The sequence below is a fragment of the Marmota flaviventris genome, chromosome 16 (assembly GCF_047511675.1).
Source record: "Marmota flaviventris isolate mMarFla1 chromosome 16, mMarFla1.hap1, whole genome shotgun sequence".
NCBI lineage: Eukaryota > Metazoa > Chordata > Mammalia > Rodentia > Sciuridae > Marmota > Marmota flaviventris.
In genome coordinates, this window is record NC_092513.1 from 75,690,617 (window position 1) to 75,707,403 (window position 16,787).

The 16,787-nt window shown below is 41.3% G+C and overlaps 1 protein-coding gene across 1 annotated transcript in view; it reads right to left on the reverse strand.

Moving 5' to 3' along the window:
* Positions 1–16,787, reverse strand: part of Shc3 (SHC adaptor protein 3) — a 162,797-nt gene that overhangs the window by 37,756 nt on the left and 108,254 nt on the right. The window contains exons 7-8 of the mRNA XM_027955428.2: positions 9,106–9,232; positions 689–839 (exon numbers count right to left, since the gene is read on the reverse strand). Coding sequence (XP_027811229.2) covers positions 689–839; positions 9,106–9,232 — 278 coding nt within the window. The remainder of the gene's footprint in view (positions 1–688; positions 840–9,105; positions 9,233–16,787) is intronic.

The window sequence follows — 16,787 nt, forward strand, 5'->3', positions numbered from 1 at the left end:
GAAAAACAGAAGCTTCCCTCTCGGTGGTAGACCTTTGATATGGGTGTTATTTTGCCATTTTAAGGTCATTATCATACACATAAGTAGGTCATGGTAAAAAAAAAAAATGTCCATGGCTGGGGCTCACGGGTAGAACATGGGCTTGGTATGCATGAGGCTCTGGGTTCTATATCAATTCTGGAGGGAAAAAAAGAAAAAGAAAAGAAAAAAAAATTCCTACAAAAAGATAGAGATATAATTCTAGAAAGCAATTTAGATTTAAAGGAAAATTTTGAGTTGGAGGGGGAATGAGGGAAAGAGAAAAATGCATAAGATTCTCATACTTCAAGGTTCTCTGTCCCCTCTCTTTTCAGAGAACACCCAATATCACACACCTTTTAAAGGTTCCAAATTCTGTCTTCCCCTCATGAAGATCAAGCACAGCGTGAAGGGATCTGTCCTACGATAGAGAGGACTCCCCAGATTCAAATCTCAGGAACCACAATATGATTCTAAGGCACTTGGGGAACACAGCGTGATGTTAAACAAAAAGTCTCTCCCATCTGTACACTCGGTGGAACCCAGCAAAAGAAAGTGTGAGTGATTGTGTCAAAGGATAATTGGAATATCACCTGAAAAAAAAACTGATGAGAACAAAAGGCAAGCAAGTTCAGTGAGCCTCCAACCCAGGAGAAAACGTAAGACTTACCTGGGCCGAGTCGGGGGCATGGGGTCTGGTTTTCAGTCGAGCATCAAGGAAACCTCCTGGAGGGGGCATCTTGCTGGGAATGCTGTTGTAATATGGGTGGTCTGGGCCCTCCCCCTCCTCTTCTGTCCAGGGTTCATCTAGACTCTGCATCCTGTTAAAAGATTTTCAAGACTTTCACCAAAGTGGAGCTTATAGGCAAACCCAACAGATCTAACGTAAGCACCTGCTTGGTTTGGATATGCTTTAAGTGTGACCCTCCCTCAAAAAGGTTGATGTGTTAGAGGTTGGTCCTCAGTCAGCAGGAGGTGGTAGGACCTTTAAGAGCATAGCCTAGTGAGAGGGTCATAGACAATTGAGGGTGTGCCCTCAGAAGGGATTGTAGGATCTAGGTCCTTCTCTCTGTTTTCCTGTTTCAAGAAGTGATCTCCTCCTTCCTCTCATGTGCTCGCACCATGATGTGATACATCCACTGAGAATATGATAGTACCATGCCCTTCTACCCCAAAACTGTGATGAATAAACCTCTTTTCTTTACCGAGATACCGAGCTTCAGGCATTTTGTTATAGTAATGTAAAACGAACTTATAAAGAATCTATTGCCAAGAAAGGAGAATTTAGTCACTGCCTTCTCAGCCATCTATATCTTGGGTATACATAAAAAAAAATCAGATGATAATTTGATCAAAATGTCTACTTTATTCAGACTTATACCCACTGGAAAATTCCAATCATATTTGACACAGTCCTTTTTGTTCATTTTAATTGAGACAGAAATAATTTATAAGTAAAGATAACCATATTTTCAAGGTACAAGCATACATTTCAATATGTCATGAAATTTATATAGAATTGAAATCAGCTAAAAAAAAAAAAAAAAAAAAAAAAAGATTAAGAGACCTCAGAGAAAATGGCAGATTAAAGACCTTTAAAAATTATCTCTTCCATAGAAGCAACAATAAAACTGTCCAGAGATAAACTTTGATCAGAAATTACTTTTCCCAAACTCTGGAAATTAATCAGCAGCTCAAGAAACTTGCAGCATCCCAGGGAGTATTTATTTGTTAAAACTTGTAAAAACAGTATCTTTGTGGCATTTTTAAATTGCCCTATTTCCATCTCTGTGGTAGCCTGGGAAACCAAGTGTCCCTAATCACAGTGAAAACCAACACCCGGGCAGTCATGGAAGGGCAGAACAGTAGTGAGACTCCTTCAATGCCCCATTCCCAGAAACTGACATTATTTGACCTGATTGATCCTTGAAAGACCCAACTCCCAAAGCTGTCCTTTTCTAAATTTATTTTTAATTAATTCATAATAATCGTGTATACTTATGGGGCTCAGTGCGGCAATTCAATACATTCATATAATATGTAATGATCAAATCAGAGTAATTAGCATTTTCATCTTCTAAAATGTGATCATTTCTTTGCATTTGCTAAAGCTGTCTTTATTTGACCTAATTTGGAGCTCACCCAAAGAGACAAAGGATCTCATCCCCAGGGCACTTGTCAAAAACAATTAGAGGTGACTGTTTAACATTGTGGCTTACTGAGGCAGTGGGTGACATTTGGGTTGAACAGTAGATTAATCAAAAACCTTGAAAGGAAAAGCTGGCAAGAGAGTTTTTGTAGGGATTTTAACAAGCTCCAACATATTTCTGGGAATTTAGAAAGCTACATGCATGTGTAGGCCTAGGGTTGTGTGTCTGTACAAGACCAAGGTAAGAAGCCCTAAGCTCTCACCTCTGGCTGACCTTGACTCTCTGTTTGAGCAGAAAAGTGAAGGTTAAGGTAAAGTTGTCAACTGCCTGGCTGAAGGTTGAAGGAATGCCCCAACACACACACACACACACACACACACACACACACAGCCCCATCAGTAGAGACTGGGAGACTTTGTGGTTCCAGACATTTAAGGAAACATGTCTTCAAGCATTAGCAAAGCAACATAGCTAGCCAAGCACAACCATGGGTGGATGTATATGACAAAGAATATAGACTTCACAAATTGGGTAGAGAAAAGTCACTGAAACAAACAACCGCAAACAACAACAACCACCCTGAAAAGGGGAGAAATATGATTTTCATTTTCCACATTATATCATTTAAATTTCCATTTTTAATAAAAATTATCTGGCATATGAAGAAACATGACACAATAGCTTGTATATGGGAAAAAATAAATACAGGGAAATGGTCCCAAGGAAACTCAGAGTTTGGACTAAGTAAACAGACTTTAAATTAACTACCTTAAATGTGGTGAAAGAATCAAATTAAAGAGCCAAGTATAAAAATTAAACAGGAGATGCCTCATGAGATAAGGAATATTGATATAAATACAAAAAGAATAAAAATAAAACACATTCTACAGTTGAAAATTCTAATAACTGAAATTTTCTAAAAAATCATTCAAGGGTATTAACAGCAGGTTTGAGCAGGCAGAAGAACAAAGGACAGGACTTAAATATAGGTCAACTGAGATTAATTAGTCTACAGCACAGAAAGAAAATAATGATTAAGGAAAATGAACAGATCCTCAGACACCTATAGGACTCCATTAAGCATATCTCCGTACACATAATGAAATCCCCAAAGGAGAGCGAGACTGAGGAGGGCAGAGGAAAAAACATTTGAAAACATAATAATGAAGAAAATGAAGACATTTGAAAAAAGAAAGGTCAATGGCAGAGGAAAATCCTAAATCTTCAGTAATTGCATTCAATATAAATGCATTAAACATTCCAACAAAAAGTCAGAAATTGGCAGAATCGATTAAAATATTTGACTATATATTTTGACTATATATTTTGACTATATATTTTTGACTATATATTTGACTATATATTTTCTATGACAGACATAGACACTTTAGGAAAAAACAAAGGGAGAAATAGACAATTCAACAATAATACTTGAAGACACTAATATGCCACTTTCAATAATAGATGGAACAAGTGGAAAGAATATTAAGAAATAGAACTTTGACCAATATAATAAACCAATTGGAGCAAAGAGACATTTACAAAAATACTCTGCCTAACAATAGATAAATAAAAGTTTTTCCTCAAGTACATATGAAATGTTCTCCAGGAGAAACCATATATATGTTAAGCTATTAAATGACCCTCAAAAATTTTAAAAGTCTCTTTCCATTTCCATGAAATTTCCCTTCTCTCTCCCTTTCCCAAGATGGGAGGGGAGGGGAGGGGAGGGGGATAGTAGAGGATAGGAAAGGTAGCAGAATACAACAGACACTAGTATGGCAGTATGTAAAAACGTGGATGTGGAACCGATGTGATTCTGCAATCTATATACGGGGGAAAAATGGGAGTTCATAACCCACTTGAATCAAATGTATGAAATATGATATGTCAAGAGCTATGTAATGTTTTGAATAAATAATAAAAAAAGAAGCACTCATAGAAAAAAAAATTTTAAAGGACTAAAATCCTAAAAAGTATGTTTTGAAACAATGTTGAAATAAAAAATGAAAATAATAGGAATATTGCAGGATTCACAAAATGTAGAAATTAACTTATTTCTAAATAAACATAGACCAAAAAAGAGATCACAAGAAAAATTAGAAATTTCTTTGAAATGAATGAAAATAAAAACAACTCTCCAAAAGTTATAGAAGAAAATAAAATAACTGCTCATAGGGAGATACCTATACAATAAAAAACCTAAAGATAAAGACCTCAAATTAATAACTGACCTTCTACCTCAAGAACCAGAAAAGAAAGAGCAAACTAACCCCAAAGCAATCAAGAGGAAGAAAATACCATTAAAATAGAAATAAAGGAAATGAACAACAGAAAAACAACAAAGAAATTTAATGAAACCAAGAGTTGGAAAGATCAGCAAGACTGTCAAAGATCTAGATAGACTGACCAAGGAAAATTTATACATTATAAAAATTATAAAATCAAATTGTAAAAGTCAGAAATGAAAGAGAAGACAATACTATCAACCATACAGAAATAAAAAGGATTATATGAGAAATGATGAATAATTGATGCCAACAATTTTGCAGATAGAAAATTGCAAACTATTAAAACTGACTCAAGAAGAAATAGAAACTCTGAATAAGTAATAAATAACAAGATTGAATTTGTATCAAAAAGTTTACCCTCCAAGAAAAGCCTGGGAACATATTGCTTCCTAATGAATTCCAATAAACATTTAAAGTAAAATTAACAGCAGTTCTTCAAAAACTCTTGTTAAAAATAGGCAAGGAGGCAACATCTCCAAACTCAATCTATGAGGTCAATAGTACCCTGATTCCAAAACTAGACAAAGACATCACAAGGAAAAAAATCTATATCAATATCCCTTATGAATATGGATGAAAAATACTAAATTATTCCTAACAAGCCAAATTCAACAACATGTAAAAAGAATTATACACCATGACAAAATGGGATTTATCTCAAGAATGCAAGTTTGGATCAACATTAAAAAAAAAAAGTCAGCGGCTGTAATATACCATATCAATAGAGTAAAAAATAAATACCAGATGGTTATCTTAATATCACAGAAAAAAGAAAATATCCAACACATTTGCATAATAAAATACTAAAATAATAATAAAACACTTGGAATTGAAAGTCATTTCCATTAAACACATCTATGAAAAGACCACAGCTCACATCACAACTAATGATGAAAGACTAACTACTTTCCCTTAGAGTAGGAGCATTACAAGAATGTCCCCTCTTGCCTGCTCTATTCATTGTATTGAAGATTCTAGCCAGAGAAGAAAGATAAGAAAAAGAAATAAGAGGCACTTACATAAGGAAGGAAGGAAGGAAGGAAGGAAGGAAGGAAGGAAGGAAGGAAGGAAGGAACCTCTCTTTGCAGATGACTTTATCTTCTCAATAGAAAATCCCAAGGTATCCATAAAAAAGTTTTTAGCAGTAATAAATGAGTTGAGCAAGGTTGATAGATACAAGATAAATGTACAAAAATCAAGTGTATGTTATACATTAAAAATGGGAAATAAACAAAGATAAAATTAATGAAGAATTCCATTTATTATAGCCATCAAAAGGAATAAATTATTTAAGGGAAAATTACTAAAACAAGTACACGATTTACATGCTGAAAATTACAAGACATCTTGAAAGAAACACAACCCACAAAACTGGAGAAAATATTTGCTAATCATATATCTTAAAAAAAATCCTATATCCAGAATATATAAAGAACTCCCACAATTCAACAATAAAAAGATAAATATCCTGACCTTAAAAATGGACTAAAGATTTGAGCAGAACTTTCTCCAAAGAAGACCTACATATGTCCAATACATACATGAACAGATGTTTGACATCATTAGTCATCAGTAAAATGAAAATGGAAATCCCCCTGGAGACCACTTAACTTGCACTAGGGTAGCTCAAATCTCATTAATGGATCGATCCATGGATGGATTCATGGTTTAATGGTCCCCTGACACGTGGTGAGAACTTAGGGGGTGGGGCCGACTTGAAGGAGCTGGGTCTTCCAAAGGCACCTGAAGGCTGTACCTTGTCCCCTGTCCCTCCTTTCTCTTGCTCCCTGGCTCTCTCTTTGCCTCTGGGCGAGAGCTTTGAGCCCCCATGTGATGGGGCCAAGTGAGGAGGAATTGAAATCTCTGAAACTAGGAGATATGGATTTCTAAAGAACTACCATGATCTGCAGAGCGTTAGCTGCACTTGATTTGTCGTCTTCTCTGGCGTGGGGTTGAGATGCGCTCAGGAAAATCAGACTACAACCCAAGCCACCGTCCATTTAAATGTCCTTGTTTTTATTTTCAGTTAAAGAAGGGTGACGAATCCAGGTCACAATAAATGAACACAATGAGCAAAAATGACACAGGAATAAGCGATTCCCCTCACCAGCAGGGAGAGAAGGGGAGGGGAATCCTGGCTCCAAGAACTGGGAACGCTGAGGACTCCTGCGCAGCTTGGGAGACCCTCACCTGCCCATCTCCACCCCTCGCAATGTGGGAAACAGTGTACCAAATCCTCCCGCTTCTAGCAAATACTTCCCTATTTGGAAAGAAGTGAGAAGAAGGGGGGGAGGAGGAGGGGGAGGAGGGGGAGGGGAGGGGGAGGAGGGGGGAGGAGGAGGAGGAGGAGGAGAAACCAAAGAGAACTCCCCCAAACAGAAGCGCCTGCAATGCTGACCTCTGGGACCCTGGCACCACAGGAAGAACGCCTGCAGTGTTCTCCACAATGTAGGTCTCCATAGGCTGGAGCAGGTCGGGGAGGACAGGGCAGGTGGAGGAAGCACGCGTGTCTCACAGAACCAGGCTGATCCAGCAGCACGGGGAGCTGGTCCCAGGGGCTCTCCTTGTTCCGCCCTCCTGGAGCCCTGCACAGTGAACGCACTGAGCACCGCCCTTCAAGGTGAGATGCCCAGCAGGACAAGCACCCGCAGCACCAAGCTATAGCAAAGGCCCCTGTGATGTTCTGTTACGGAAATTTAATCAATATTTACATCTGAAGTTTTTCTCAAAGGTTAAGATTCTTGTCTACTTCCTTTTCTTTCCTCCCAAAGACCTTCAGACTAAATAGGACACTTAATCACATACTGGGGACTTCAAACCTTCAATCTGATGCCAGAGAAGCAGAACAGTTAAATCAACTCTTCTCTACCCAGGTTTGTACAAATCGTTTTATCTGACTTTTACAAATACAGAACATTTTTAAAAATACAGAAAGCCATGATAATCAGTCTTAAAGATACCTAGGCATCCACCACTGAGATTAATCAAATGTTAAACCATTCAGCTATGTTTTATGCTACCTTTCTTTTGGGGGAAAAAAAAAACACTAAAATTTCCCCTAGGAACTCAAGAAATAAAATAAATACATAAATAAAAAAAAAAGAAAATAGAAAGGAAAGGAGGGAGAGGAAAGGAAGAGAGGGAGGGAGGGAGGGAGGGAGGAAGTTGATCCCACTCTGGATGGTAGATCTGTTAATAATGTGTTAGTGGTAGAAACTAAATGCTGGATGTATGGGTATTCACTCTAAAAGTCTTTGTGTAATATTGAAACATTTTATTATAAAATGTTAGGGCAAAAATATGTTTTAAAAAATACGCTTGACAAGTACATTTCAAACCAACCCATCACCCCCCACCCATCCTCAGATACCCTGCCGCAGATGTACACATACCTCCTTACACACATGTACATATCCATAAACTATATGTACAGTTGCTTATGTATTTTCAAAACATGCGGTGAAAAGTAAATACTCATACTCATTTCCAATTTCTTCAAGATTTATCCTGGTCATACACATATACTGATGGATTCTTTAAGCACTATGTCCACCATGTAAAAAATAAAACGTCTGTTGACTTGTTCTCAGACCAGGGTACCATGGCCACTGGACTTCCTCCCCTTACCTCCTCTTAGAGACCTGTCCCGGCTGCAGCAGGCTGAACCTTCTATATCAACTTGGGAGAAGGTGGGCTTTTCACATTGGCTCCCCAATGAAGGTCTTAAAGGGAATTTTCCAGGGAATAAGGAAAGAGATTAAAAGTCTCTTTCCAGAGAGGTCAAGAGGAAAAGGGAGATTAAGTGGGCCTTCATAATAGTGGACTGAAGACAGACACTGACCTATGGCTACAGCCCAGAGTGTAGTTTTGCATTTAGGAGAAACTGTGAACGCACCATTATAAATTTTCGTTATGCATGTTGATCAAGGACGGGGTGAAGGGCAGAATACTGAATGACCCATATGCCTTGTATTATGGCTTTTAATGCTTTATGCTGCATGGAAGATTCTTCTGTCCCAAAGAAGCACAGGAGTAGATGCTGACCACCATTTATAGTGAGCTCAATATCTCATAAGTGCTGTTGACAATCACTGTTTCACCCAACACTGAAGCCAAACTCTCTATTTTACAGGTGAAGCTCCTAGACTCAGAGAATTTAAGGAACTTGCCCAAGGCCACACAGCAGACAAAGGACTCCAAAGGCCACAAAGGACAATAAAGCAGATGGGGAGCTGGCAGCCAGTAGGTGCTCCTTGCAGCAGGATGCTGGCTAATTGTAATAGCAAGGACAATGGGACGTTTAGGATCTGTGATAGCACAGACCTAAGGAGGTGACATATGGAAAAATCACATGGTCGCACAAGAAACAGAACAAAATATCACAATGAAGTTGCTTTTTGGTAACCTTGGTTACTATCACTATAGTTTCAAGAAAATATTTTCTACACATTCGAAGCATCACCCATATGTTGCCTTCCATCTGTGGCTTCCCGTGCCCGAGCCCAGCATGAGCAGGTGTCTCTGAGCCCAGGAAGCCCTGGGATGAACTGGGTGTGACCAGAGTATGGCTTGGGGACGTCGTTTTCAAAGAAAATGTCATAAAACAGAGAGAGGGGCTTCAGCAAGTGGCGGGCAGCACTACTCACCGGTCCTGGAGAGCAGGAATCTTGGAAGGACACTGCAGGTACTGCTTAAACCGCAGCTCAAAGGCTTGGCCAATGGAGCCAATGACGTCTTGGGCCAGTCCGTCACAGCATTCCAGAATGTGACAAGCTGAGAGAGAAGGGGACACAGGCAATTAGAGACAGATGCGGGAGCTCCCCAGCTCCTCAACCAAGAGCTCCTTCTTGGGGTCAGAGAGAAAAGGAGGTGTCTTCTTGCTTCAGAATCCGTCTCAGCAGAACTGACTACACCATCATCTCTGGAAATCCCACAGCTATGGTGGAAGGCATTCGTTTTTTTTTTTAAGAACCCGCTGTCTGCAAAATTATAGATTCTATTTTTAAAGAAAGGACTTTTAAGTCCAAATTGGTGGTGCTTCAATATCTTTAGAGTCTTCAAACCATCAATTCTAACCTTGTTAGGGAAACAGCATTTGGAAGGAGACCTCAGCACCAACGGAGTCCCATTAAGTCCCCGTGGGCTTTAAGCAGTGGATTTAAACTGAGAGCTGTTAAATGAACCTTCCTCTACTCAACAGACTTGGAGACAGTGGTCTGGTGACTTTTCAGTGGGAGTACAATGTAGACCACAAAAGGCAGTCGCTGGAAATAGTAAGAAGCACAACCTCTTAGAATGGTGGTAAAGAGGTATTAGCCAGTGTGCCCGTCCCCGTAACGTGCAAGCCACGTCCCACACAAAACTGGGACTGGATTTTCAGGCAGATTCTCAGGAAGGCAGCTTGAGAGGAAGAAGGGATAAAAGTTAGGGAGCTGGTGGACCAGAACAGTGCCCAGAGGCGGGGGGAGCGGCCTGAGAGGGCTTTCAAGGGTTCGAGGGCAGGTACCAGCAGGACCGCCTCCGCACCAGGACAGTGTGTCCTGATGTGAGACCTCCAGACACTGCGGGCCTGTCACCAGGAGCAACGAGCTAAACAAAATGACCAAGACCATTGTTTGCCCTGAGCTCCTGCCTGTGTCCCAACAGACCAGACCAGACCAACATGGAGTCCCTCCTGACAACTGCCCCATTACCATACGGAAACTTGAAGGAAGCGGACAGATCCCGAAATAGACCAATTTCTCCAGAAAACAGGAGCCAGTATAATAAGAAGTGCCCTCTGCTTTAGCCCTTACCTCCCCACCACCCCAAAAAAGTTAAAAATATGTAACCTGATCTTGACCAATCAGGCTATTTTTTTTTAAGTGTTCTGTCTCCTTGTTCCCACTTTACAAAACCCACTGTTCTGCTTGGCCCTGTGGGAGCGCTCTATTTTTAGAAGGAGAATTCCCCAATTCATGAATCACAAATAAAGGAGATCTATGACTAAATGTGTTATAATTTTGCCTTTTGACAAGCACAACACACAGTCTTGCTACAAATGGGATAAAGGAATTCTCCTGGGGAAAAATGACAGATGCCTATCAACGCTCCGTCTCTCTCTTGCCAACAGCCACCACGTATTGCCAAGGAGGCTTCCTCCCTCCAGAAGCCCATGGAACCGCCAGCAAGGCGCTTGGTAGTTATTCCCAAGGGGTGGCAGTGACTAGGGAGACATGGAACTGCACCCACCTTGCAAGAGAAACCAGGACATGCCAGAAAGAGGCCTCATGTAGACAGGAAGGGGGCAGAGACCCACCACCTCCACGCTCATCTGCCCAGAGCCAGCTAGATACTGGCAGTTCACCCACAAGACAGCCCTGGACCCTCAGTCTGCTAATCCCCCAGACTATAGGTGGACCCAGGGAACAGTATTTGGAGGGAAGAATGCGGGCGAGCACACCATTGCTTTGGATCGCAGTGTAACCCATCAGATAGATAGAGCAGTCCTATTTTAGCGACAGGCAAAGAATTCATGTACAAAGGTGTGGGTGTCCTAGATACCGTTTATATGTTGATTCGTGATATTACTGGATTTTATTGTGGGTATTATTATTAAGCATAGTCCTGGATAGTCACATAGCAAGCCCGTATTAAGCAAGGATCACGATGGCACAAGTCACCGATGAATACAAATGGAAGCCTCATGCTCAAGCTCAAAAGGAAGTGGAGGTTCAGACTTGAAGAAGCAAAATCCAGCATGACATGGGTCCCCCCCAACCTATCTGCGGGCTTCCAGCCACACTTACTGGCCCCTACGGTTCCGCATCAGCACCAGCCAACGGAATTGTCTGGAACTTTGGAGAACCATAGAGTAAGAGGGGAAAAGGTCAGAAAGTAGAGTCTTTTTTCTTTTTTTAAAGGAGAGAAGCCACAGCTAACATTTGAAATGGAGAAGAGAAAATGAGGCTTGTTCAGGGCAGTTCACTTACATCTCACCTCGACTCAACTCCAACACACATGAAGGCTATAAAGGGTGTGCTGTCATGTAAGGCCAGGCAGCTTGGAGCAGTGCAAGGGCCTAGCAGGGTGAGGACCAGGCCCTACCAGTCTAAGTGACAGAGGGTGGCACAGCCTACAGATAGCGAGCCGGCACAGGAGCTCACTATCACTATCACTATTCACAGGAATTAAATCAGGACTCGGTCCTGGGACCTGGCATGGCCCCCAATAAATGGAGAAAACAATATCATCCACTGCTTGGTCTGAGGATTCCTTTTGTAAAAGTGGCCTTTATGTATCCCAGAAGCTCACTCCACACCCCAAATGAACCCCGGATGTCATCTTGGGAGCCTGGTATCTTCTCTGAGAGCTTTGCCGGTCTTTAGCCAGAAGCCACATCCAAGAGGATCTGGCATGAACATCAAAAGATGAGTCCCCCCAAAAGGTGGCCATCAGACCTGGGTAGCAGTGTTGGGCTTCACGTGTCCACGAGGACATGGCAGCCAAAGGCACAGTTCCCAAGCAAGGAGGATGATGAGAGAGACCCGGAGCAATGTGCTCAGAATGAAGAGGTGAAATGATGGAGAAGGGAGAAACATGGGTCAGAGGACCAGCAAGATGGAAGCATGGTCCACTCCGTCACTTCTGGGGAACCTGGTCCTTTTGATGGCATTGACAGCCAGCAGGAGTGTCATTTTCTTACTGGTGGAGTTCACTGGCCAACATGAGTCTCTTTTTGACTACTGTGAATGTCAATGGTTAGAAAATTTATCTTTCCATCTTTGAGACACTTTTTAAAACGATTTTTAATTTGGAGGAGTTGATTTCTTATCTTTTCTGATTAGATAATCATTTTTACTTTGAAATTGACACCTACAAAGTGTCCAAACAGGAAGTCAATCTTACCAGCTTTACTATTTCTTTCCTGTTTGCCTAAGTTCTTATTGTCATTATAACCCTTGACTTATGGTTTCTCTCTGAGAAGTTTAGTTCAGTTAAAAAAAAAAATAGTTAATAGTTTGATATAATCCCATTTGCCAGATCTGATTTTTGTTAACTAAGCTTTTGAGTTCTGACCCCCAAAAATCCTTGCCCAGACCAACGTCATGAAACATTCTCCCTATTTTCTTCTAAAAGTTTCATAGTTTGGGGTCTTACGATTATGTCTTTAATCCATTTTAGTTGACTTTTATATATGGAGAGAGACAGCATCTAGGTGTATTCTTCTGCGTGTAGATACCCAGATTTTCCAATGACAAATTTTGAATACACTATCCTTTCCCCAGCGGATGTTTTTGGCACCTTTATGGACAATCCGCTGGCTGTGAATGCATGGATTTATTTGTGGGATTTCTACTCTTTTCCATGGGTCTATGTGTCTGTGTTATGCTCAAACTCCTGCTTTCTTAGTGCAACTTTGCAGCATAATTTGAAGACAGGTAGTGGGCTGCTTTGTTCCTTTTGCTCAAGATTGCTTTGGTTATTCCGGATCTTTTGTGATTCCATATAAATTTTAGGATTGCTCTTTTTTACTTCTGTGAATTTCATTAGTATTTTGATAGGGATGTCATGGAATCTATAGACTTGATTTTTAAACAGCTGATCTCATGGGAGTAGAGAGTAGAATGGTACATATCACAAGAGGGAAGTGGGTGTTCAGGAGAGAAGGGATGGAGAGATGTTGGGTGAAGGATATATAATTACAGCGAGAAAGGAGAATAAATTTCCAGAGACCAATTGTACAGCAAGATGACTATAGTTAATAACAAAATATTGTATTATTGAAAATGTAAAAAAGAAAATGGTTGCTATTAAAAAAGTAAAACTATGTGAGGGTAATGCATTGGTTAATTAGTTAGATTTAACCATTCCGTAATAAATATCTATAGTCTTCCCTTAAAATATGTGGGGAATTGATTCCAGGATCTCCTGAGGATACTAAAATTTGAGGATGTCAATTCCCCCATACAAAATGGCATATATTTGCACACAACCTACACACATTCTCCCTATGCTCGAAATCACTTTGAGATGACTTAAAGTAGCTAATACAATGTAAATGCTATGCAAATAGTTGTTATATTCTATTTTTATGTGTACTATTTTTACTGTTGTATTGTTATTCTAAATATTTTCGATCTGCAAATCCAAAGATGCGGAGTCCATGGACACAGAAGGCCCTAGCGGACTTCAGTGTTAGGGTACAACAGGATAGAATCACACAGTGTTATCCACTGATTTAAAAAGTCAGAACAAAAATGTTTTCAACCTAGTTAATGCGAGGTTTGAGTCCATTTCCTGAAGCCACTTAATTCGAGTTCTTCAGCCTGACAGGGGGGCAGCAGTGTCTGTAAGAGCACCTTAGTTAAGAGCCCTCCATCTCTCTCTGCTCCCTGCATGCCATGCCCTGAGCTGCTTTCCTCCTCTTATGATGCTCTACTTCACCTGGGACCCAGAACAATGGATTCAGCCAACCATGGACTAAACCTCTGAATCCATGAGCCAAAATAAATTTTCCTCCTCTAAGTTGTTCTTGTCAGGACTTTTGGTCCCAGGAATGAAAAGCTGACTAAAATATCCTGCTAAACAGTAGTGACTATCTCTTCCTTTCATTGGGCTGATGGCTCCCCACTTACCTAAAGCATGCTCACCAGAGCAAAGGAGATTCCTCAAACTCTGGCAGGTTTATCAGCCAGCCATAGTCTGTTCATTTTATGTATTCATATGCCGCTCATTGTTCAAAGTTTTTGATCCAAGATAGGTAATAAATTTAAAAATCAAGCTAGCATGCTAGTGGTCATCTAACATGTGTCCCAGCACCAGAGGACCAGATTAAAACTACAAGGAGATAGCATTTACACCCATCAGGCTGGCAGGAGTTTAAAAGTCTGAAAATGTCAATTGTTAAATCAAAGGAGCCCTGCTCTGTCACTTGTGGGATAACAATTTCAGAAAAGCTGAGGATGAACAAAGACATGGTAATCCAGCCTTAGAGGTATGCATATCCTGGGAAAATTCTTGCACTGGAGCACAAAATGGTGTGTCCAAAATAGTTACTGGAGATGTCATTCAATAGACATTTACCAAGCATCTATAGCATGCTCTAGACCCTGCCCTAGGATCTGGGGATGGAGCAAGAAATAACACAGAGTTCCTGTTCTAATTAAGATTATATGTCTGAAGAAGTACAATCGATCAACAAATATATGAAAAAATGTTCAACAGCACTAGCAATTAGAGAAATGCAAATCAAAACTACTTTAAGATTTCATCTCACCCTAGTCAGAATGGCAATTATCAAGAATATAGGCAACAGTAAGTGCTGGTGAGGATGTGGGGGAAAAGGCACACACATACTCTGCTGGTGGGACTGCAAATTGGTGCAACCACTCTGGAAAGCAGTATGGAGATTCCTCATAAAACTGGGAATGGAACCACCATTTGACCCAGCTATCCTACACCTCTGTTTATACCCAAAGGACTTTAAATCAGCATACCACAGGAATGCAGCCACATCAATGCTTATAGCAGCTCAATTCACAATAGCTGAGCTATGGAGCTGACCTAGGTACCCTTCAGCAGATGACCGGATAAAGAAAATATGGTAAGTATACACAATGGCATATTATGTGGCCTTAAAGAAGAATGAAATTATGGTATTTGCAGGTAAGTGGATGGAGCTGGAGAATATCATGCTAAGTGAAATAATCCAAACCCAGAAAACCAAAGGCCAAATGTCTTCTCTGATAAGTGGATGTTGATCCATAATGGGGGACAGGGGGCAGTAGGGAAGAATGGAGGAACTTTGGATTGGGAGAGGGGAGTGAGGGGAGGGGAGGAGGTGTTTGGGGGAGAAGGATGGTGGAATGAGATGGGCATTATTACTCTGTATACATGTATAATTGCACAACCAGTGTGACTCTGCACCATGTTCAGCCAGAGGAAGGAGAAGTTGTGCTCCATTTGTGTACAATGTGTCAGCGTGCACTCTGCTGTAATGTACAAGTCATTAGAACAATTTTTTAAAAAATAAAAGAAGAAAAAAAAAAGATCATGTGTCTTATAAGAGACAAAAGAAGAGAAGACATGGACACAGATTAGGAAGGGATGAGGTAAAATGGAGGCAGAGATCCGAGCAATGGGGCCGCAAGCCAAGGAATGTTGGGAGCCGTCCAAAACTGCAAGCGTCAAGAAAGCCTCCACGAGGGCCTTTGGAGAACATGAGGGCTTGCTGACTCCTGATGTCAGACTCCTGGCCTCCAGAAGGTTGAGAGAATAAACTTCTTTGTTTGACGCCACCTACTCTGTAGTCATTTGCTACAGTACCCACAAGGAACTAACACAACCATGGAGAAAAGGTAAAATAAAGGGGGATTCTGGTATCAGGTAAATGCACAAGATGATGAGAGGAGGTGACATTGGAGAGGACATAGGAAGGAAGCCAGGAAGGAAGCATGGGAAGGTCCTAGGTACTGGGTCTAATAAGTACAAAGGCCCTGGGGCAGCAGCCTGCCAGTCATGTCCAAGGATGATCCCAAAGTTGGTGCAGCGGCTGTGGGCGGGGGGAGGTGGTGGGAGATGAGATCAGAGTCAGCAGGATGAATTAGGAAGGCTGATGTCTTGTTGACAGGTGGCAGGAGTAGACAAGGCAGAGAAGTGGGGAGCCACTAAGACAAGCAAGTGGTTTTTTTGGGGGGTGGGGGTTGTGGGCATTTTTTCCCCACTGAACCCACAGCTGAAAACTTGGATATACCCACAAGGGAGTACCCCAAACCATCACCAGAGGATCCATTTGGTATTCCAATGATAGGAGCTTCAAATGCCTGGCGATCAGTACAGAGCAATTATTAGGGGGAACCCCCCCGAGGGCCTTGGGTTGTTCTTACTAAGGACACCGGAGAACAGGGATTGTTAAGATTTCCATACTACATGTCCCCCAAAAGCTCATATGTGTGACAAGGAAAAGAACAGAGGGGAAATGACTCGATTGTGAGAGGCGGCACCTGATCAGTGTGTCAATCCCCTGAGCTGGATTACCTGGGAGGTAACCATAGGCAGCTAGGGTGTGGATGGAGGAGGTGGGTCACTGGGGGGTATGCCTTCAGGGTTTATATGTTGTCCCTGGTGAGCAGATCCCTTTCTCTCTCTTTCTCTCTGTTTCCTGGTGGCCATGTCCTGCTGCTATGCAGGCAGAGAATGGAGGCCCAGAGCTATGGAGTCCACAGCCATCTGTGGACTGAGGCCTTTGAAACCGAGAGCCCCAATTAAACGCTTCCTCGTCTCTGTCGTTGTGGTCAGGTCCTCTGGTGACAGCAATGAGAAACAGGAATGTTGGACCTGGGTCTGT